The sequence below is a fragment of the Notolepis coatsorum genome, assembly GCF_963971535.1.
Source record: "Notolepis coatsorum genome assembly, chromosome: 4".
In the NCBI taxonomy this organism is placed as follows: Eukaryota; Metazoa; Chordata; class Actinopteri; order Aulopiformes; family Paralepididae; genus Notolepis; species Notolepis coatsorum.
The window spans coordinates 85315069-85339182 of record NC_140168.1 but is presented as its reverse complement, the minus strand read 5'-3'; the positions used below and the strand labels follow the sequence as shown (position 1 = coordinate 85339182).

The 24114-nt window shown below is 44.4% G+C and overlaps 1 protein-coding gene across 1 annotated transcript in view; it reads right to left on the bottom strand.

Annotated features, from left to right (window-relative positions):
* The window catches only part of LOC311226591 (zinc finger protein 385D-like), a gene marked incomplete at its 5' end in the record, with an annotated part of 139405 nt that overhangs the window by 18561 nt on the left and 96730 nt on the right, over positions 1 to 24114 (bottom strand). The window contains one exon of the mRNA XM_084312011.1: positions 5919 to 6194. Coding sequence (XP_084168137.1) covers positions 5919 to 6194 — 276 coding nt within the window. The remainder of the gene's footprint in view (positions 1 to 5918; positions 6195 to 24114) is intronic.

Sequence of the window (24114 nt, the reverse complement as noted above, 5' to 3'; positions counted from 1 at the left end):
CGGCTCTGTGTAGGAGTGTGAATATACCATAGTAACTTGAGACCACACATTGTGATTGGCTAAGACATTCTGCACTGGTAACCTAGCAATCTCTCATTCCTAAAAGCATCTCGATGCCTTGTGCTGTTGATAAACGGTAGGCTACCAATCTCAGCTATAGAAATAAACTTGTCACCTAGAGACACCTTTTGTCACAACTTTACATCCTACAGCAGCAAAAACATTAAATACGTATGTTTGTTTTTAATATAATTGTTAATAAAAATTGTTAAAGCAATGCCAGAATCTCACAGTATGAGTACAGCACTCTACTTGTGTGTAATTGCTTAAATGCATGTATGTGTCTGAATGATTGATTATTAGTTTATTCAGGCGAGAGTACAAATTTGGAAGTACATTTTCCTTCATCTGACTTCTTCAAACTGTATGCCAGACTGTTCAAAATATGTGGAAAATATCCTTGAAAGCCAAATAAAATTATCAATCATCCAGTTACAACAAACAGAGTAATCAGTAAGACTTTAGGGGTCGCAATAAATGAATAATGATGAAGTACCTAGGAAGTCATCAAGAACTAATGACATGACCACGTGTTGATTAACCATCAGTTACTCAAGCCTCAGACCTGATGTCACAATGCAAGTTCTTGTGAACAGATGCAAGCTCTTTCTCGAGGATGACTTCTACTTCCCTTCCCAATGATACATTCAGTAAATAACTATTAAGCCCTTTTCACACAGAACATGATGCTTTTTTCTCCTGTGTGAAAGGGGCTTTAGACTTCCCCATTCAATCCACATTGTCTACCTACTTACTTACCTCTAATTCTAAAAGTTCAAAATATGATAATTGACCATACATTCCAGACCTATACTCACAATGGTGGAAGAAGTACACAGTTCCTTAAGTAAAAGCAGAAATAGTAGGACTCTCTGTTAAAAATTCTAAGTAAAAGTATTTGATATTGAATGTGCATAAAAAGTGAAAGTACATTTCTTTATGACATTCTTGTATTTCATTGCATGGAAGCGTTCAGTCCTTCATCCATTAACCTTTAAAGGTTCCCACATTGTCCCACATTGTCCGACTATTTTCTGCAAAGTAACTAGTAACTGATGGGTTCAGATAAATGTAGTGGAGTAAAAAGTACAATGAAAATACTCAAGTAAAGTACCTCAAAATTGTATTTAACCTCTTAAGCCCGATCGGTACCGGGCCGAGATTTATTTCACGTCACAAATAGATCAATACAGTCCGTATTAAGTGATGTTGCGTTTCTTTTTCAAATGTAGCCAAGAGTAAAGACCCTAAGGGCTTGTGTCCATAGGGGACGTTTTATGAGTTGTCAGCTCCTTTCTGTCATTCATTTATATGCTGGAGAAGCGTCAGGCGCGCTCCTCTTCCCAGAGCCGCGCCTCGCGTTTTATGAGCTCTTGACGGCAGCGTTTTTGGCGGAGCGCTCCCAGCTCATAAAGTTGAAACTAGTTCAACTTTTTTGGAAAGCAGCGCGCTCATCAATATAACTCATCGAGGAAGGGGCGGAGCCGCGGCTGGCGCGAGCCTCAGTTGCACGCTCAGAGCTTTTTTTCTTCTTTTTTCAAAACGGTCCGCCTCGAAAAAAAGGCTATTAGTGGACACATAGCCTAACCCTATCAAAACAGTCAAAGTGTATATTTTCAGCACTACGTTTGTTTAGCAATGATTGAATATGTTATTAGCGAAATATGAGCTTATAAAAATCACTGTGCGGAAAATGGACGATTTAGACGCAAGGACATGGCGCTGTCATGAAATCGTTGTAGTCCTAAGAAAGATGAGTCCCTGGGCCCTCATTCATCAACGTGTCTTACGCACAGATTTGTGCTTACCCTGTGCGTACGATCATTTCTAAGCAAAGAGTGGGATTCATCAATTTCAACTTGAACTTGACTTTGTGCTTATGTCTACGCACAGCTCTGAGCACACTTAGCTGACGCCCAGTGGTAGAATATATTATTACAACAAGGAAATGAGCTTCTGTGCATTAGAACTTCTGTATGAACCGTAATTCATTATAGTTCATTGTAAAATAGCAACAGTAGTGTAATTATGGTCAAAACCCTATAAATAGCATTTGGAATAATAGATCTTTCTCTCAGAATGAATGCAGCATGGTTTATATAGCGTTATCGGAATATACGGGGTGTAGGCTACTGACTGACTGCGCTCCGCGTATCTCAACTCGTTATTATTTTGCGCACAGACCGCAGAAACACGGGAACGTTTTGATTATATTTAAAAGGCTTTACGTTAAACGAAACAAGTGGAGTTTCGAAGCTGTAAGCAGAGTCATATGAACACCCACGATATAGTGTTCTTCCCCCTTTTTACTGCATAAGAAAGAATAGAAAACGCATTGCAATGACACCAGATAGTGGACAGACTATGTATATGATGGGATTCAAGTTCACGTTTTTGTTGATCATAGGCATGCTGTCAGAGTATGATATCTTAATCAAACATTCTAGAACATTTGTCGTCACAGATCATGTCCTAATAGAACATAGGCTATGGCATGGTCCATCGTGATATTGTGTGGACTGTTATTATTACTGTACCGGTACCACCCATTGTGACAACAGCCTTGTGAGTCCCGCACACAAACATGATGGAATTCAAGTTCATGTATTGAAAGGCAGGCTACATCATACATGCAGTGAGATTCATTGTTCTTGTATATGCTCTCGTATTATTGTTTATATAGGCTACCCAATACTGACATCAAAATAGATTGTAGTATGCCTCTAGAAATCATATGCAGCAGGTAGAAAATTTACGGAAGATCCATCGCGATTTGGAATAAAATTGAGGAGAACTTTAATCCCTGGGTATTAATCAAACAACACGGGAAAAGGCAGTCATATTCCAGCGCGGTCTTTATTAGTGTTTGCGCTGCCCACAGTGGCGTCGCGTGGGTAAAATAACAGGGGAAGCCAAAAAAAATAGTATAAAAAAAAAATTATTAAATATTTTTATTAATCTTTTTTTTTTTTTTTTTCTTTTAAGTCAAGCAGTCACCATGTACACTACAGTATGGCTCGGCGGCCAGTCAAACTTTCTTTTTATTTATTTAACAGATTGCAGAATGGGTACAATACAGTACGGCTCAATACACACAATTGTATAAGGGGATGCAGACCAGAGAAAGACGTTTGTCTTGTTTACATCAGGGTCATTAATACTGCTGGAGCATTGGTTCATTTTTGGTCCGATTTTTCCTTGCACGATTTTGCGCGCCGCGTGGGAGCAAATTCGAGACACATATGCAAAAAGGTGTCCCACGGTCTCCTCTATGGCCGTGAATATTTTCACGCGGATCGGAATCACGGCGCGCCCGTGGGACACTTTTCCGTTTTGGCGAGTTTATTCCACGCTTTCTGTTTTCCTTTTCTAAGCATTTTCGGGGCTACATGTGAATGAGTAAAAGTTGCGGGACGCCCAGATGTTTCCACGATAGAAAGCTCGCGTGGATCCCATAATAGGCTCACTTAATACAGCGTTTTTAAAATCACGCTACATTTTCAGGGTCGCGAGCCGACCTTTTCCCCTCGTTTTCGATGATGGAAGTGATTTAGGAAAAGCTTCGGCACGCCGAGAGGTCCCTGTGGATTTAATCTCGCGAGGATCGGGGCAATATTCGGCCCGTGGGAACAGTTACGGGTTAATACAATGTTCAGAGTGCAGAGGGGAAAATATGCTGAGTGTCTTCCTCCCAGCCCCGTTTTAAACTTTTAGGGTGTGGCAGTCAGCTCGAATCTGATTGGCTAGGATCGGATTTGGACTCTATAATGCTGGAAGCCTGGAGAAAGAAACCTACCCCCTGCCTCTCTCCTATACTAGCTGCAGTGAGCACAGTGAGTCTGACAGTGTGTTAGAGGGAGTGAGAAGGAGAAGAGGGAGACATTAAAAAAAAAATAAAAAATTATAACACAGATGCACAGATGAAAAATAATGTAAACTATATTAAAAAAAAATTATATATTTTTTTTTTCATATTTCATATTAATTCATATTTTAATATTAGGGAGGCATGGCTTCCGTTGGCTTCCATAAGGATTCGCCACTGGCTGCCCAGGCAGCAATGGTTAATAGATATCATATCCGACATCACCGTTCTCATAACACGCTTCCCTCGGCTTAGTCCATTTTTCCACATTTCATGGGGGTATACCATTACCGTATATGGTTAATCGGGGCGGTTCTGGTATGCAAATACTTAAAACAGTGCACGAGCTCAAACGTAGGATCAAAGTCATATTCATCATGACAGGTGTGCGTAGAACCTGCGTACGCACGTGTGGTGAATCCCGATTTTCCTGTGCGTACACTGATTCTACATTCTGTGCTTACGTGTGGAAATAGAACATGTTCTACGCACACGTTGATGAATGAGGGCCCAGGGCTTTTGATGGATGTCTAAATTTCATAGAACTACACTACCCAGCTCACACCAGCTGCATACAAACATTGGCCATCCATTTTTATTTTACAAATATTGACGTGAAAATCATGTTCATATCTCACAGGTCGAACAAACTTCAACGTTATTGCCATAGAATACAACATATATTGTTTCTTTACCTTTCTGTGAACGTCTAGGAAAATACCACATCACAATCCAGTAAAAAATGTCGAAGCTATGGACAATATACAAAAGTAACTGTACTTACAGTAGATTTAATTCACAGTCTTTGCTATCCTGTAATGGGCGCCTGGTGGTACTAAATCCATATTAACTCTGCCATTGGGAAGAGGAGATTTGGGCTGATGCATAGATGTACTGTATGACTTGGCCATAATACGGTAATTTATAGGCCTGATATTCTATATTCATATTTCAGGATGGCAAAATGCAGTACTGTATCTACAAAAACCCATGTAAATCATCTGCCCTTTGTTCATTTGCTTAGATTTATTACACTTAATCTCAAGAAGGTGCTGAATGAGCTCAGTGGCAATTCTTCACTTTTGGTCAATGTTAGCATGGTGTTATTCACCGTCAAAGATGGGGGGGGGGGGGGGGGGGGCGGGGGCGGGGGGGAACAAATAATAATAATAATTTATATTTTCCTTTGGTTCATTACAATTTACTCAAACATAGTAACAGACACAGTATTTCTGACACTGGGAATACATTCCCTGAGGTCCATAGATGTCCCTAGATACCAAGAACATGCAAATGGACCTTGTAGAAGTGGAGCAATCTTCCATTTATTTACTTAGGTATGTATTTTTAGGTGAATTTCTGAAAATATGGCTAGGGCATAAGAGGTTAAAAGGTACAATTTGTAATCTTGCCTAATTCATCATCCACCTTCAGAAATGATGCCTTGATGACATGACAAGATTTGAGTCTTGTTTCTCTGGTTCTGGGATGAGTTGTTCATGTTCACTCATATTTTTGGACCGTCGTAGACCATATAATATTATTATAGGAATAACATATATGAATTCTTAATGATACATGCACGCAACATGTATAACAACAATATACATTTTGGACCTGCCAAAATGTTTAAAATGCTAAATTCATTCATCAATATGTTTTGGGGTGGAAAAGCAATACTTTTATTCTGCACCTTTCTAAAAGATCTGTAGATTTAATAAAGATATTTTTTTTATCTATAGCACCATTAAAAGAACACGCCAACATTTTGGGAAATTAGCTTATCGTCTTCTCCAGAGAGAGACAAGAAGATAGATACCAGTTTCCTCTCTGTTTCCTCATTGTTCAACTAACACCTCTCCCGAAGGCCCATCTGAAACTGGTATCTATCTTCTTGTCTCTCTCTGGAGAAGACGGTAAGCTAATTTCCCAAAATGTTGGCGTGTTCCTGTAAGTAGAGTACTTGAGTAACAATACTCCACTGCCTTCTCACCAGTGCTGTGGGCCTGTAGCTGGGAGGCAGAGTTCACAGCCACCTTGCAGAGGGAGCAGTAGAGAAGCCTCACAGCTTTCTCGTCTTCCGTCTCCCCCTCCACCCCCGCCACCTCTCCATCTCCGTCTGTCTCTCTCTCCGTCTGCGGGCAGGGGGACAGGGAGGAGTCGGCGGGCGTCCCGGTGGCATGGGCTGGGCTGCTGCCGCCTGGTGCCGCTGCCAGATCAGAGACAGAGGACGGTGCTGCTGCTGCTGCTGCTGCTGAGGCATTCACATCTACAGAGAGATGAATACAGATAAATATACATTATATACAGATGAAGCCTTTAGTTTTCATGGACACTTTGCCGCGACGCGCGCACGGTTATATCACGTCGTTTTAATTAATTAGGAACCCAGGCTGCTGTTCTGTTTTATGCCGCCAGGAGGCGCAAAGTCGACCGGCGGCGGTCTATTGAGTATTGACTTCCTCATTCATCACTGTGCCTTTGTGTCGATAACACGAGCCACTGTCAACGTTGGGACGGCGCGAGACTGAGAGAGACTTTATTGTGAATTTAAAATACGCTGGTAAAGTGGGGAGGGAGATTGTTCATTCAAGTAAGCTATAATACAGTATTATATGGCCACCAGACATATTCTCTCCGTGAAATTGCATTTATCCGTCGCGCAAAAAGCTGTTTTCTTTTACTTTGAAAGATTGTCACTTCCGCCTCAGTACTCAGCTACAGGGAATGAAATACGTTGGTAAGCTAGCGAACATTGCATTCCTTATTCATTTCAGTAACGTTATGTTTTTCATCTGGAATGCAACTGTCTGGATTATGCATTGAAACTCGAAAGACAGTAAATAAACTAATAAAACGTTCAAACTGTTCCAACTTGTGTATTGTTTTCATAAAAGTTGACTAAGATTGTACTCTTGTATTTTGCACTGTACAGTATGTCACAGGTGAGCTTGCTAGCCATTTGATTGTTAACGTGATACTCTGCAGTGCAGGTGAATAAAGTAGAAGCACTTCTTCTCCAGAACATTTACAACAAGCGGTGCAGGGGCAAGGCTAAGAGAATCATTAAGGACTCCAGTCACCCGAACAACTGCCTCTTTGAACTGCTGCGGTCAGGCAAGCGATACCGGAGTCTCAAGGCGAGCACAGAAAGACTCAGAAGAAGCTTCTATCCCCAGGCCATCAGGCTGCTCAACGAACAATGAACACTACACAACAACCATCAAACGCACATAGCACACACATCCACACGCACTTTAAACAAACACACTGTAGCACCCACTCCCCACACTTTATAGCACACACTCACTTTAAACAAACACACTGTAGCACCCACTCCCCACACTTTATATTTATTGATAAAGGATTGCACTACAACTCGTACACCTTACTGTAAATTGTACCTAAATTGTACCTCATCCCATTTCTGCTTTGCACTATATAGTATTGTATATTAGTACACTGCATAGTATTGTATATTATATGGTAACTCAGTTACGTCTATTCTGCATTGAACATTGTACATATGTCTATACTGAACACTGTGACCTCATTTTCTACTTCTAATTTACATGCTATACTATGTTATTGATACTTATCTTGTCTAGCACAGTCTCTGGAGCGTAACAGTAAGAAGCATTTTGTATAAAAGTATTCTGTACTTCTGTATGACAACTATTAAAGAAACTTATAGTGTACAATGGGGGAAATAAGTATTGTTCAGTAAATGTATTTCCAATTAGCGTATTCAAGCGAAATTTGCACCAGACGTTTGTATTAACTCAAGACATCTAAACATTAAAGTCCATATGTAAATTAAGTTATGTGTAATCAAGTGGAATGAAACAGGAAAAAAGTATTGGACACACTAAGAAAAAGCAGTACACCACAGCAAGGAAAGGCAAGGAACTAGCTGAAAACCAAAACGAATTAGGAGGCAACTCTACCTCCTATCTGTGCTAATAATGTCAACTGGGTTAGAATATATTAATGGGCTATAAAATGTTTTTTTGTTTGTTACCAAGGTCAGGTGCCACACAAGAAACATCAACTGATGGGTAAAAGCAAAGGGCTAGCCTCTCAAGACCTTCACAAACAGATTGTTGCAAATCATGAAAATAGAATTGGCTAAAGACGTATTTCACAACTTCAGAATCTTCCAGTAAGCACCATTGGGGGCATTATCCATAAGTGGAAGCAACATCACTCCATCATCAACCGGCCATGCACTGGTGCTCCTCGCAACATTTCTGATCAGGGAGTCAGAAGGATACTGATGGGCCAAAATCACACCTGAATACTGCGGGTGATCATACAGAAAGCATCCTTGAAGCTGTCATTACAAACAATGTTTTAGTTTTGAATCACTTCTCTTGTAACACAACTCCTGGTCTACAGTTCTCCTGGTACAGTGTGTAAACCCATCTTAGGTCCCGTCATCTATTAACAGTCTATACTGTAGTTGAGGGGAACCTGTGTCAGAATAGTCATTCTTATGGTGAAGGTCAACTATTCCTGATTTTGCTATAGGGACCCACCGGAACCCTTGCAAGGACCGGCTTTTTATTTAATATTTATTTCAGATATTGATTGAAGTGTGTTTTTAGTCGACGGCGAAAGATTGATCGGGTTTCAACTGTCCTAACTGTGATGAGAAGTACGAATGACCTTGACTGAAACTGACTAAACTCCTGCCTTGATCAAATCCATTAATAGCTAAATAGAACTGTGTTGATTAAAAATTGCACAGTGGTGTTTCTAGGGTGCCAGGTGAAATAGGCATGTTGGAATACCACCCACATATTGGCATGAGGACAGTACTTATCGTTTATTAGCACATCTTTTGATGAGTTGGTCCCTCACACTTTAGAAGAACAAGTTACAGGTTGAAAAAACCCTCAGCTCAGAACTAGGCAAAATCTGCATATGGCTCGCTGATAACAAACTATCATTACACATGGGCAAAACAGAGTCTATTCTCTTCGGTTCAAATAACAAACTCAGCAAGACCGACGGCTTCTCAGTTACAGTGGGTGACAATATGGTCACAAGGAAAGAAGATACCTGGGTTCCATCCTAGAGGCAAATCTTTCCTGTGATAAAATGGCATCCAATGTAATAAAAAAAAGTCAACCAACGAACTAGATTCTTGTACCGGATCTCGTCTCTGGTAAACAAGAATACCCTGAAGACTCTGGCAGGAGCACTCATTCAAGGGTACTACGACTATGCATGCACCTCATGGTACCAAAGCACCTCAAAGGCGCTAAAAACAAAATTACAAACATCTCAAAACAATCTGGTCAGACTACTGCTTGACCTTACTCCTAGAACCCACCTCACCCCTGCCCACTTTGACAACCTAGGATGGCTTAGAGTAGACGCAACTTGCAATGGGCCTGGTCTACAAGATACACTACACGACCAAGGTACCCATGTACATGTCAAAATACTTCCCACTTTCAAAAACACTCTCAAAAAACACCTACGGGAGACTGCAATTCTAAACTGGCCCCTGTAAATGTCCTAACACAACCCCCCCCAATGTACAGTAAATGACCAAGTATAATAATAATAACTTCGTTTTATATAGCGCCTTTCAGAGGACCCAAGGTCGCTTTACATAGGGGGGGGGGGGGGAGATGACAAATTAACAAACATAGTGGACAGACACAACATATACATATAAAGTGAGAAAGTTAGGGGTTGAAGGCCAAGTTGAAGAGGTGGGTTTTGAGCAGTTTTTTAAATGAGTCCAGAGTTGGGGCGGTGCGGAGTTCTGCGGGGAGGGAGTCAATATTCCAATGTACAGTTTTGCTTGTTCAGTTGTACAGTGTCCCCCACCCACTCCTCCTACCCAACCTCCTCCAATGTACAGTTTCTATGTCAAATGTATATACTCTCTTTTCTGGACTCTTTTCGTATCACAAACAGTACTGTATTTGCAAATCTGGTATGTCATAGATGTAGCAGTACTGTCTATCTGTATGTCATGTATGTCATATATGTCACTCTACTACCCCCCTGTTGGGATGGAGGGAGAGACGAGACAGACTAAATGAAAACTTGTTTTCAAGTTTAATGTACATTAAGTTGTAAAGCACTTTGGATAAAAGCTCTATATAAATGCTGTACTCTGTCGTCTACTCTAAGCCATCCTAGGTTGTCAAAGTGGGCAGGGGTGAGGTGGGTTCTAGGGGTAAGGTCAAGTAGAAGTTTGACCAGTTTGTTTTGTGATGTTTGTAATCTTGTTTTTAGCGCCTTTGAGGTGCTTTGGTACCATGAGGTGCAAGCATAGTCGTAGTACCCTTGAATGAGTGCTCCTGTTAGAGTCTTCAGGGTATTCTTGTTTACCAGAGAGGAGATTCGGTACAAGAATCTAGTTCATTGGTTGACTTTTTTTATTACCTTGGATGCCATTTTGTCACAGGAAAGACGACAAGCACAACATCAGCCTCTGCCACAGCGATGCATGTCAAGCTCTCTCTCGTCTGTTGTGCATTAACGTATTGTGTGTTTATAAGCAAGTATTACACCATATTCAAAACACGGTCCTCTCAAATCACCATGTCCTCCAACACACAACCTAAAGAAGTTTGACATCCAACCACAGTGCAAATGTAACAGTAAAGTGCAATGGTGATATACAATGAACAGGTGATTAAACTCTGTGTAAAATATATAAATTAGTACTACTGAGTAATAGTGCTAATTACTACTCAGATGTATGTATAGAGTTGTAGTATAATACAGTGATAAATGCTTATGTCATAAAGGACAGTTATTAATGTGATACTGCATTTGCACACATTTGTTACACCTGATTTTGTAAGTAAGAGGTCTGGACATGGACATGGTTGCAGCCATTTGTTTTATTATTAATTTCAATTTGGAACGTCACACAACTCAAGCAAAGTAATAACATGGGAGCATGTTCTAGTGTGAGGAAGTGTGCTCTTCTGTCCAGCACCTAGTATTTATCGTTTGGATGCGCATGCTTCTGTAAACCTTGTGCGAGACATGGTTTTGGATCCATCAACTTTAGTACTACTGAGTGTAGTGCTAATCAGATGGCACAGTCTCTTACATTTCAAATGCATGGGGAGGAAGAGTTTATACCCGACATTTCATTAATAAAACCTTCTACATTAAAGCTATTATATAACCGTGAGACAATAATTTTTGCTTTGGCTTTTGGGACCTTCGTCATTCTGGAGACTGCTATGATGTTGTGGTCACTGAAACCTACAGGAACAGAGACTGCCTTTGAGCATTGGCCTGGCACGTTTGTATAAATATGATCAATACATGTAGATGAAATGCCAAATGCAAAACCTGTTTCTATCTTTTCTAAAAAATATTAAAACCTTCTATAGTTACAGCAGAATCAGAGAAGGAATCATCAAGGTGCGTTTCAGAGATGGCAAGGATATGAATCCAGTTAGCTTTGACCATACATTCAATTTCATAGCACTTATTTCTCAGACTACACACATTGATATGAGCTATAACCAAAACCCTTATGCAAGCCTAGCTTAATACAGGAAGTGTCAGTAGGCCTACCGACCATAAAGCAATAGTCTCAATGGGTTTCAGAATAACCAGGGAGTGATACTGGAGTCCCTAAACAGTTGGTTGTTGATATATAGTCTATCCACTACAAGGGCGTTTGTTTAGGCTTCGATGATCTTTTACTCAGTTTGGGCTTAATACAGTCTGTAATCTTCTGTGACTTTGTCTGAATGTTAAGCTATTTCAGTACAATAAATGCCCCTCTATACAGTTAAACTGGCCTGATGGTGTAGCTTATTTCCCCCATTGTACACTATAAGAAGTGCTTCTACTTTATTCACCTGCACTGCAGAGTATCACGTTAACAATCAAATGGCTAGCAAGCTCACCTGTGACATACTGTACAGTGCAAAATACAAGAGTACAATCTTAGTCGACTTTTATGAAAACAATACACAAGTTGGAAGTTTGAACGTTTTATTTTTACTTTCGTCTTGTTTACATCAGGGTCCCCCATTTTCAATTCATAATGACATACATGACATATAGGTAGACAGTACTGCTACATCTATACATTTATGACATATCAGTTTTGCAAATACAGTACTGTTTGTGATACAAAGTAGTAGTAGATAGTAGTATAGACATAGCAGCATAGTAGGTAGTAGTAAATAAAACGATATGCAAATATACAGTAAGGAACCTGACGCGTCGCTAACTCCGCCATCACAACCATTGAACTATTATAACTCTGTTACACCTATACACGGCTGGCCCATAGTAGGTAGTAATAGATAGTAATACATACTGTACTGTAGTCAGAAATAAAACGTTACCAAAAGAATAATATTCTAATGATATTATCTGTCTAACTCGGCCGTCCCCGTCCACTACGGCTGCTGCAGACTCAGCCGAACGTTTAGGCAAATCACAGACGCCGATACTACAACGTCTTTCTGTGGTGCCACGCAATAGGTTGAATCGTAGTGAGCTAAGTTGAAGACAATGGTCGAGGTGTTTCCTGTTTCATAATACGAATTTCATAATAAAAGCGGCCCGCTTAAAAAATAAATTGTGCCGTTTCAACGTTGACAGTTATCAATCGCTTGCGCTCAAAGGATATTTTATAAAACGAGGCATACAATATAATACTATGTATTTGAGCCAAAACATGTGGTCAGAACACAGTGCATTTTGGCCATTCGCTCTCATTCTCTCTCAGCCTCTCTCTCCCTTTGTCGAGGGCGGAGCAGGCACCTCGGCACGTTGTCACCAGCTGTATGAGAGCGCCCTTCCTAGTCCACTCTCTCTCTGCTTCTCTCTCACTTTGCCGAGGGCGGAGCCCGTCCAGCACGTTGTCACCAGCTGTATGAGAGCGCCCCCGCTGGTCATTGTTAACATTAACCAAGCAAAACGGCATCAAAACGGCCCCAAAACAGTTGTTCCATGACTATTTATGGCTGTATCTGTACTAGGGATGTCCAATATTATCGGCCGATATTTGCATTAAAATGTAATATCGAAAATGATCGGTAGTTATCGGTTTTAAAAATAAATAAATATATTTTTACTTTACTTTATTTACCCAGGCAAGCAAGTAAGAACAAATTCTTATTTTATTTATTGTGAAAAGTATGCATAATGTTGTGTTTTTTGGGGGGGAAACCCGGCATATATCGGTATTAGGGATGTCCGATATTATCGGCCTACCAATATTATCGGCCGATATTGGCATTAAAATGGATATCGGAAAATATCGGTATCGGTTTAAAAAAAAATTACATTTCTATAACCTTTATTTACCCAGGCAAGCAAGTAAGAACAAGGCAAGTATTTATTGTCAAAAGTATGCATAATGTTGTGTTAATTCCACAACAAGAGATATGTAATGTTAATTACCTGAAATTATTCAATTTTTGGGGGGGGGGAAACCCTGCATATATCGGTATCGGTTGATATCGGTATCGGAAATTAAGAGTTGGACAATATCGGTATCGGTAAAAAAGCCAATATCGAGCATCCCTAATCGGTATCGGTTGATATCGGTATCGTAAATTAAGAGTTGGACAATATCGGTATATCTGTGAGGATTGGCCCGTTGCCCGCACGCTTCAAGGTCAAGGTACCAATTACCGTCGCGCACCTGATGTGTGTTGTAATCAGCTCACTGGAGGTCTTCATATACTCTGGGTTGCCTAACGTTCATTGTCGGGTCGTTTTGGATTTCCACTGGCTGCTGCTTGTTTTCCCTGTGTTGTACCTCGCCTTTTTCTCTTCAGGACGTCTGTTGGAAGTCGCCGCTGTTGCTTGCTTGCCATTCTTTGGACCCCTGCCTCGTAGACCGCTTTGCGCAATTGCGCCTTGGTGAGTTTTTGGAACGTTCTTTTTTGGATACTGTTTTTCTCGTAAATTCCGGGACTCGGGACCTTTCTGTTTTTGTGTGTTATGTTAAACACTGAAGAGGAGCCGCTTGTTGTTATCACGGAATCAGCTAGTTAAACACTGAAGAGGAACCGCTTGTTGTTATCACAGACTCAGCTAAGACAATACTGGACTGCTTGTAATCCCGGTTGCTCGTCTAGTGACATTCTCTCTCTCTCTGTTTCCCGAGTGGATCGACGTGTAGCTGCAGAGCAGCAGAGGCAGTGGCGCAACGCCACGGTGCCTCTCAGCCCAGAAGACGTGCTGCAGAGCCACGGACAACTCTGCCCAGAACATTCTCCCTTTGTGTTTTGTTGTTTATTTGCTCATTCCTATTTATAAATAAATACGCCCTAGTTTTTGGCTAACTCTGAACTACCTGTCTGTGCCGTGCTGTTGGGGTCGGTTTCAAACCATAACATTACGACCCGACCATGACGACCCCAGCCGACACAGACAGAGTTAGGGCAGCGTTGGCGGTCCAGATCGAGTTGACCAACGACCACAGCCTACAGTTAGGTGCGGCTGCGGCTGCTGTGCAGGACCTCCGGGCCCAGGTCCAGCCTATTCAGGAGTCTCTTAGCTCTCTGGACACCCTGCAGGGTAATCAGCAGGCTGATATTCTGCACCAGCTACAGACGCTCAGTGCAGGGGTTCCCAAACTTTTCAGGCCGGGACCCAGAAAATAAGGCGTCAGAGAGCCGCGGCCCAATGCACATCGTCAGGCTTTTTTTTTTTTTTTTTGCCAGGTGACCGATTTTTTAAGCCAAATATCACTTCAATCCTATTAAGTTAGTTCAAGTTAGTTATTCATTTATATGTGCTATTTATGAGAGGGCTAACTTGTTGCAAAATAATAATGATAATAATAATAGCCTCATTAAAATACTATTGTTGCTTCGGTTGTTTTCAGCGTTTTATGTGCATAATCTGTTATTTAGTTTGAAATGTTCGTTGAAATAAGTATATTTTTCGTTTTTGTTTATTTATTAAGTTAATATAAAACCATATAGTCAAATTTTAGAATACAATAGAATAGAATTTTAGAATACAACTAGAAACACTGTCCTGGCCTGCTTCTAAGTTCAGTGGCCTGAGAAATAAAAAATAAAAATAAAAATAAAAAAATTCGATTTTTCTTTTTTTTTAAATGATCTCGCGGCCCTCCCGTGGCTGCTCGCGGGCCACCTTTGGGTCGCGACCGCGACTTTGGGAACCACTGGCTCAGTGCAGCACTTAACACCCTGCTTGTAACCCCACCTGTTCCAGGAGTCTCTGCCAGATCACCACCCGCAGCCGCGGCAGACCCCGCACCTCCCGACCTCGCACCTCGGGAGCCCCGTCTCTCCGAACCACGTTTGTTCAACGGTAACTTCGAGAATTGTGCCACATTCATCATGCAATGTGAGTTGGTTTTCCTTCATCAACCCAGCCGATTTACATTAGAGGGAGCCCGAGTGGCTTACATGACTAACCTGCTCACAGGGCGAGCAGCACAGTGGGTTACTGCCTCCTGGTCAATGAGGGCTTATTTTTGTTTTTCCTACCCAGACTTCGTGGCAGAGCTCCGCAGGGTTTTCCACCACCCAGCTCGTGGCCAGGACCCAGGAGCTCGGTTGGGCACCTTCCGGCAGGGCAGTGGCAGTGTCACCGACTACACGCTGGAGTTCAGACTGGCCGCAACCGAGAGCGGTTGGAACGATCAAGCGCTTCGTCTCACCTTCCTGAGGGGGCTCAACGACGCAGTAAGGGACCAGCTCGCGACCCGGAGGAGCCCGATTCCCTCGAGGGCCTATTCGACCTCGCAATTCGCATCGACGGACGCCTCCGGGAGAGAAGGCGTGAGAGAGCCCGACTGGGAACCCCAGACGTTCCCCAGACCCCCCGCACTCGTGACGGTACTGCGGTCCGTCCTGCTCCCTCCGCAACTGGTGGTCTCTTCCCCTCCCGGTCTGTGCCCGAGGAGGAACCCATGCAGCTGGGACGCACACACCTTAGCCAGGCTGAACGGGAGGCCAGGTTCAGGTCCGGCCTTTGCCTCTACTGCGGCCGGGATGGACACCGTGTCTCCAATTGCCCTACCCGGCCAAAATACCAGGCTCGCCGGGACCCCGGGAGATCCTGGTGAGCCGTTTTTCCTGTTCCCACACCCGTGCACCACCTAACCGTCTGACGAGCGTCACCCTAGCCTGGGCGGACCAACGGGCGACGGTGGAGGCACTCATTGACTCGGGTGCTGATGAGAGTTTCCTGGACTTTGAGTTTGCCACCCAGGCCAACATTCCACTTGAGGACCTCGAGAGGCCCTTGGGGGTTTTCACACTGGACCAGCACCGCCTGGCTGACATCACTCAACGCACCTGTCCTATCCTCCTCACCATTGCTGGTAACCACGTTGAGAGACTCCAGTTTTTTATTACCAGATCCACTCTTGTCCCAGTAGTCCTGGGTCGGCCCTGGCTCGCGCTGCATGAGCCCCACATCGCCTGGTCCTCCGGCACCATCAGGGGGTGGAGCTCCTCCTGTCATGCCCAGTGTCTTCAGGCGGCGTCCAGTCCCTCGCCCCGGAGTTCCCTTTGTGAGCCGCCCCCGGACCTCTCGACTATTCCCCCCGAGTACCACGACCTTGAGGAGGTTTTCAGCAAGTCCCGGGCTCAGGCCCTTCCGCCTCACCGGCCTTACGACTGTGCCATCGACCTCCGCTCAGGGGCCCCCCTTCCTACTTCCTTCCTTCTACAGTCTGACCGTCCCTGAGAAGGCAGCGATGGATAAATACATCTCTGAGTCCTAGGCAGCAGGCCTCATTCGGCCTTCCTCCTCCCCGGTGGCGGCCGGTTTCTTTTTTGTTGGGAAGAAGGATGGAGACCTTCGACCCTGCATCGACTATCGCCAACTCAACGAGATCACCATTAAGAACAGGTATTCTCTTCCTCTCATGAACTCCACCTTCGAGCCCCTCACCCAGGCTACCGTCTTCACCAAGCTGGACCTCCGGAGTGCCTACCATCTGGTCCGTATCCGAGAGGGCGATGAATGGAAGACCGCCTTCAAGACTCCCAGGGGCCACTACGAGTACCTGGTGAAGCCGTTCGGCCTCACCAACGCTCCGGCGGTATTCCAGGCGCTCATGAACGACGTCCTCCGTGACATGCTGGAGGAGTTTGTGGTGGTATACCTGGACGACATCCTCATCTTCTCCAAGACCCTCGAGGAACACGTCCAGCATGTCCGCCGTGTGCTGGAGCGCCTCCTCCACAATCGGCTCTTCGTCAAGGCAGAGAAGTGCCGTTTCCACTCCGACTCCGTCGATTACCTGGGCTTCATCGTGGAGAGCGGCCTGACCCGAGCTGACCCGCGCAAGATCCGGGCCGTGGAGGAGTGGCCAGAACCCACCTCTCGGAAGGAGCTACAGAGCTTCCTCGGGTTCGCAAACTTCTACCGAAGATTCATCCGGAACTACAGCCAGGTGGCGGAACCACTTACCAGGCTAACCTCTCCCTCCCTGCCGTTCGACTGGTCTCCAGCGGCTTGCGCTGCGTTCCGTTCCCTCAAGAAGAGGTTCACCACCGCCCCGATCTTGCTCCACCCAGACCCCAAGAGACAGTTCATTGTGGAGGTGGACGCCTCGGATACTGGACTAGGGGCTATCTTGTCTCAGCGGTCGGCAACGGACCAGAAGGTCCATCCGTGCGCTTTCTACTCACGTCGTTTCCTTCCTGCCGAGAGGAACTATGACATTGGCAATCGGGAGCTGCTGGCGGTAGTGGTTGCCTTGGAGGAGTGGCGTCATTGGCTGGAGGGGGCCGAGGAACCGTTCACCATTTGGACGGACCACAAGAACCTGACGTACATCTGTGCTTCCAAGCGCCTCAACGGCCGGCAGGCAAGGTGGGCCAGCTTCCTCAGTCGGTTCGACTTCTCGCTGACCTTTCGCCCTGGGTCCCGCAACACGAAGGCCGACTCCCTGTCCCGGTTACACTCCAAGGGGGCTCCAACCACTGTGGATCCGACTCCCATCCTCCCAGAGGCCAGGGTGGTGGGAGTGGTCACCTTGGGCATCGAGGGATTGGTCAGGCGTGCCCTACGTTTCCATCCCGCTCCCGGCAACGTACCTGTTCGTCGCCTCTTCGTCCCCGACTCAGTCCGGTCCCGGGTTCTCCAGTGGGGCCATACCAGCCGGTTCGCCTGCCACCCCGGCGTTCATCGCACTTTCTCCTTCCTTGCTCGTCGATTCTGGTGGCCCACCATGAGGAACGACGTCAAGGAATTTGTTCTGGCCTGCGCGGTCTGCGCCCACAGCAAGGCCTCCCACCAGGCACCCTCCGGGCTATTGCAGCCGCTTCCCATTCCGAGCCGCCCCCATGTGGCGTTGGACTTCGTCACGGGTCTTCCTTCTTCCCAGGGGAACACGTGCCTACTGACCGTGGTGGATCGGTTCAGCAAGGGGGTTCACCTCGTGGCCCTTCCCAAGCTTCCCTCGGCTGCCGAGACAGTGGACCTCCTGACAAGCCACGTGTTCCGCCTCCATGGGTTTCCCCAGGACGTCGTCTCGGACCGGGGCCCCCAGTTCACTTCCCAGGTATGGCGGGCCTTTTGCAAGGGATTGGGGGCAACAGTCAGTCTTTCCTCTGGTTATCATCCCCAGACTAACGGACAAACAGAGAGGATGAACCAGAGCGCTCTCCGTTGTGTTGCCGCCGAGAGACCCGCTTCCTGGAGCCGGTTCCTCCCCTGGGTCGAGTACGCCATCAACTCCCTGGTCAGTTCTGCCACCGGCCTCTCGCCATTTGAGGTATCCCTGGGCTACCAACCCCCTTTTTTCCCTGCACAGGAGTCGGAGGTGGCAGTTCCCTCCGTGCAGGACCATCTCGACCGTTGTCGGCAGGTCTGGGAGATCACCAGGACTGCGCTGCTCCGGTCATCGGAGCGCGCCAGTCGTGGAGCTGACCGACGCCGGATCCCTGCGCCGACGTACCACCCTGGGCAGAGGGTATGGTTGTCCGCCAAGGACCTTCCGTTTCGATCCTCGGCCAAGAAGCTTAACCCCCGGTTCGTCGGCCCTTTTGAGGTTCAGGCCTCGTAGACCGCTTTGTGCAATTGCGCCTTGATGAGTTTTTGGAACGTTCTTTTTTGGATACTGTTTTTCTCGTAAATTCCGGGACTCGGGTCCTTTCTGTTAAACACTGAAGAGGAGCCGCTTGTTGGTATCACAGACTCAGCTAGTTAAACACTGAAGAGGAACCGCTTGTTGTTATCACGGACTCAGCTAAGACAATACTGGACTGCTTGTAATCCCGGTTGCTCGTCTAGTGACATTCTCTCTCTCTCTGTTTCCCGAGTGGATCGACGTGTAGCTGCAGAGCAGCAGAGGCAGTGGCGCAACGCCACGGTGCCTCTCAGCCCAGAAGACGTGCTGCAGAGCCGCGGACAACTCTGCCCAGAACATTCTCCCTTTGTGTTTTGTTGTTTATTTGCTCATTCCTATTTATAAATAAATACGCCCTAGTTTTTGGCTAACTCTGAACTACCTGTCTGTGCCGTGCTGTTGGGGTCGGTTTCAAACCATAACAATACCGGTAAAAAAGCCAATATCGAACATCCCTAATATGTATATATATATAAAGAGAGATAAAGAGAGGGAGACAGAGATGAATAAAGATAAATATACATATTATGTATATATAAAGAGAGAGAAAGAGAGAGGGAGACAGAGATGAATACATATACATAATATGTATACATATACATAATATGTATATGTATTCATCTCTGTCTCCCTCTCTTTCTCTCTCTCTCTTTATATATACATATATGTATATTTACATTATATTATATATGTATATATTCTTTTTGTTTTTGATCCACTTTTTCTCCCTGTTTTTCAATTTTTGCTCCCATCCCAATTTCGCCTCGCCAATTCTCCTCTCCAATTCTCCCCTCCCCTGTCTTGAACGTTGCTAGACTATGCCTCCCACTGGTCGGCTGTAGTGAGGATAGAAGCCTTGCATCACGTGTCCCCTCCGGTACACGAGGAGGCAGCCTGTCGCATCTTTTCACCAGACAGCGCGGACTCTCAGTGGCGAGGAGTAACGCGTGGGAGGCTCACGCTGCCCCCGATACTTCCTGTCTCTGCTGAACAGGCGTCACCCAACCGACCTGTCCAATCCCCACCCATCGACTTTCCACCCGCCAATTGAGATAGTATGACTGGCGCAATGCCGACTCGGGGAGTCGAGACCGGAGTCTCTTGCATTGGTGACGAGCGCAATCTCCGCTACGCCACCCAGCCGCCATATATATGTATATATAAAGAGAGAGAGAGAAAGAGAGAGGGAGACAGAGATGAATAAAGATAAATATACATATATATGTATATATAAAGAGAGAGAGAAAGAGAGAGGGAGACAGAGATGAATAACGCGCTATTAACGCGTTAACGCACAATTCTTTTAATACCACTATTTTTTTTAACGCACGATTAACGCTTAAAAAAGTTTTACTTTAAAAAAAAATCTAAAAATGTACTAGACTTCACTCAGGTGTATTATTGATACTCTCATTGATACTATGTTTGTTTCTGACTCAAAGTGTGTGTGTGTGTGTGAGAGAGAGAGAGAGAGAGAGAGAGAGAGAGAGAGAGAGAGAGAGAGAGAGAGAGAGAGAGAGAGAGAGAGAGAGAGAGAGAGAGAGAGAGAGAGAGAGAGAGAGAGAGAGAGAGAGATGAGGAAGGGGCAAGAGAGAAGAGAGCTGGGAGTGTGTGTGTGAGAAAGAGAGAGGGAGACAGAGATGAATATAGATAAATATACATATATATGTATATATAAAGAGAGAGAGAAAGAGAGAGGGAGACAGAGATGAATAAAGATAAATATACATATATATATGTATATATAAAGAGAGAGAAAGAGAGAGGGAGACAGAGATGAATAAAGATAAATATACATATATATGTATATATAAAGAGAGAGAGAAAGAGAGAGGGAGACAGAGATGAATAAAGATAAATATACATATATGTGTATATATATATATAGAGAGATAAAGAGAGAGATAAATAAAGATAAATATACATATATAATTATGTATATATAAAGAGAGAGAGAGAGAGAGAGAGAGATAAAGAGAAAGAGAGGGATAGAGATGAATAAAGATAAATATATGTATATATAAAGAGAGAGAGGGAGAGATAGGGAGAGAGATTAATAAAGATAAATATACATTATATGTATATATTAAGAGAGAGAGATGAATAAAGGTAATACATATCAAATCACTCAACTCTAAACTTCTATAACACTTCCACCATCGAATCACTCAACTCTAAACTTCCACCATCAAATCACTCAACTCTATACTTGTATAACACTTCCACCATCAAATCACTCAACTCTAAACTTGTATAACACTTCCACCATCAAATCACTCAACTCTAAACTTGTATAACACTTCCACCATCAAATCGCTCAACTCTATACTTGTATAACACTTCCACTATCAAATCGCTCAACTCGTACGACACTTTCACCAGGAAACAAAATGGCAAACAAGCAATGGCTGAATTATGAGCTCCAACGCATCTCTCTCTCTAATCTGAGTAATAATCAATGATTTCCCCTGGGGGTCTGCCTTCCCAGTGCTTAAATGAACAGCTTTGCGTGCGGACGATTAGGCTCCGTTATTGGTAGTGAGTCTGACTGCTAGCGGGGAGCTGCTTTAGGATTCATGCCTGTCTAATAACTGATTATCTCCACGGCGCTGACGCTGTTTGTTGTTTGTTGTTCCTATTGATCCAGTGCTCTTCAGAGGCCGGTGAAGATTGTTTGCTGTAATGTACTGATAGCCCTTCTCCACTAAAACACTAAAACTACTCTAACTCAAGAAATCACCACAGTCTTGACTTGAAGGTTGACATGTACTAGTTCTATTGATTAACCCATTGCTTGTCTCTCTATTTGTCTTAGTTGTGTATTTGACCTTGTATCTCAACAACACTGAAAATGAGGATTTCTCGAGATTAAATAAAGATCAATTGAGTGACTGAACATGGTTCTCCATGTGTTCAGCAAGGACCGTGAAACCCCCGTGTTTAACTTGTAAATACATGGGCGTTGGTCTGAACAATTAGGTATAACTAATAAATACATGGGTGTCAATCTGAAAAATGAGGTTGTATAAATACATGGGTGTCAATCTGAAAAATTTGGTTGTATAACTTATAGATACAAGTTTTCTTTAGCCAGATGGCAGTTAAACACTCACTCACGCTTGCTCTTTTGCTCTCTCACAAACAAACAAACAAACAAACAAACACTGTCATTTTGGTGGTGTCCACTGCAATTGATCTTTAATTGATCTTAAGCCTGCCTTGATTTCTTGATCCTCCAATCACAACTGTTGCGATTGGAGGATCAAGAAAAGAGGGCGGGGCTTTCTCAATACCCTGAAGAAGACTCTCGTGTCGTAACGTTGGCACCTAATCACCTCGTCCTGCATCGTGGCTGTGAGTGTGTTGGCACCCTAATCAGCTCTTCCTGCATCGTGGCTGTGAGTGTGTTGGCACCTTAATCAGCTCTTCCTGCATCGTGGCTGTGAGTGTGTTGGCACCTTAATCAGCTCGTCCTGCATCGTGGCTGTGAGTGTGTTGGCACCCTAATCAGCTCGTCCTGCATCGTGGCTGTGAGTGTGTTGGCACCCTAATCAGCTCGTCCTGCATCGTGGCTGTGAGTGTGCGACTACCTTCCTCCTGGAGGATGGTGGATGGTTTCATTGATTGATTGATTGATTGATTGAACACTTCATTAACAGATTGCAGAATGGGTACAATACAGCACGGCTCAATACCAACAGCTGCTAAGAGGATGAAGACCAGAAAAAGACGTTCGTCTTGTTTACATCAGGGTCCTCCATTTTCAATTCATCAAAACATTTAGAGACATACAAGACATACAAATATACCCAGAGAACATCATTAAACAATTTTAATCCGAAGGGGAAGAAACTGTACATTAGAGGGGGTTGGGTGGGGTTGGGGATTTTGACACTTACCAGGGCCAGTTTCTAATTGCAGCCACCCGTAGGTGCTCTTTCAGAGCGGTTGGGCTGAGATGTCATGTTCTACAGTATGACTTACTACTATAGGGTCTTTATACCTGTATCACTGCACCTATTAATACTACAACTTTGTACATGCATCGGATGAGCACTATTAATCAGTAGTATTTATATATTTTATACCCAGTTTAATCGCCTGTGCATTGTATGTTACTATTGCACTTTACTGTTACATTTGTGCTCTTGTTAGATGCCAAACTTATTTTTGTTGTATTGGCGTAAGATTCTGAAACATTGCTGTCTCACTTGGTTAAAATCTCTTCATTTTATTGTGTGTGTGTGTGTGTGTGTGTGTGTGTGTGTGTGTGTGTGTGTGTGTGTGTGTGTGTGTGTGTGTGTGTGTGTGTGTGTGTGTGTGTGTGTGTGTGTGTGTGTGTGTGTGTGTGTGTGTGTGTGTGTGTGTGTGAACACAGCAACGAGTGGAGACAGCGATGCAGTACATACAGTACTGTACAGTAACGGTACCCGTGATGCAGTACATACTGTACGCAGTGTACGGTAATGGTACCCGTGCTCATGATGCAAAGCAGTTGAGGAACTCACCTCAAACAGACTCCTACGCACACACACACACACACACACACACACACACACACACACACACACACACACACACACACACCTCCCTCCCCATCAACCTGGACCCCCTGCAATTTGCATACCGCCCCAACAGGTCCACGGAGGACGCCATAGCCCATGTGCTGCACACAGCAGCATCACACCTGGACAAGAGGCAGGAGAACTATGTGAGAATGCTGTTCATCGACTACAGCTCAGCATTCAATACCATAGTCCCCTCCATACTCATAGCCAAGCTCAGGGACCTGGGCTTGAACTATGACCTCTGCCAGTGGGTCTTGGACTTCCTGACGGGTAGACCACAGGTGGTAAGAGCAGGCAACTGCTCAACATAGGGCCCCCCCGGGGCTGTGTCCTGAGTCCCCTCCTCGACTCCCTGTACACACATGACTGTGTGGCACAGCGGAACAACAACACAATCATCAAATTTGATGACACAGTAGTGGTGGGCCTGATCTCTGCTAACGACGAGAGGGCCTACCTGGAAGAGGTAGAGAATCTGTCGCAGTGGTGTCAGGAGAACTGCCTCTCCCTGAACGTCAGCAAAACAAAAGAGATGATTGTGG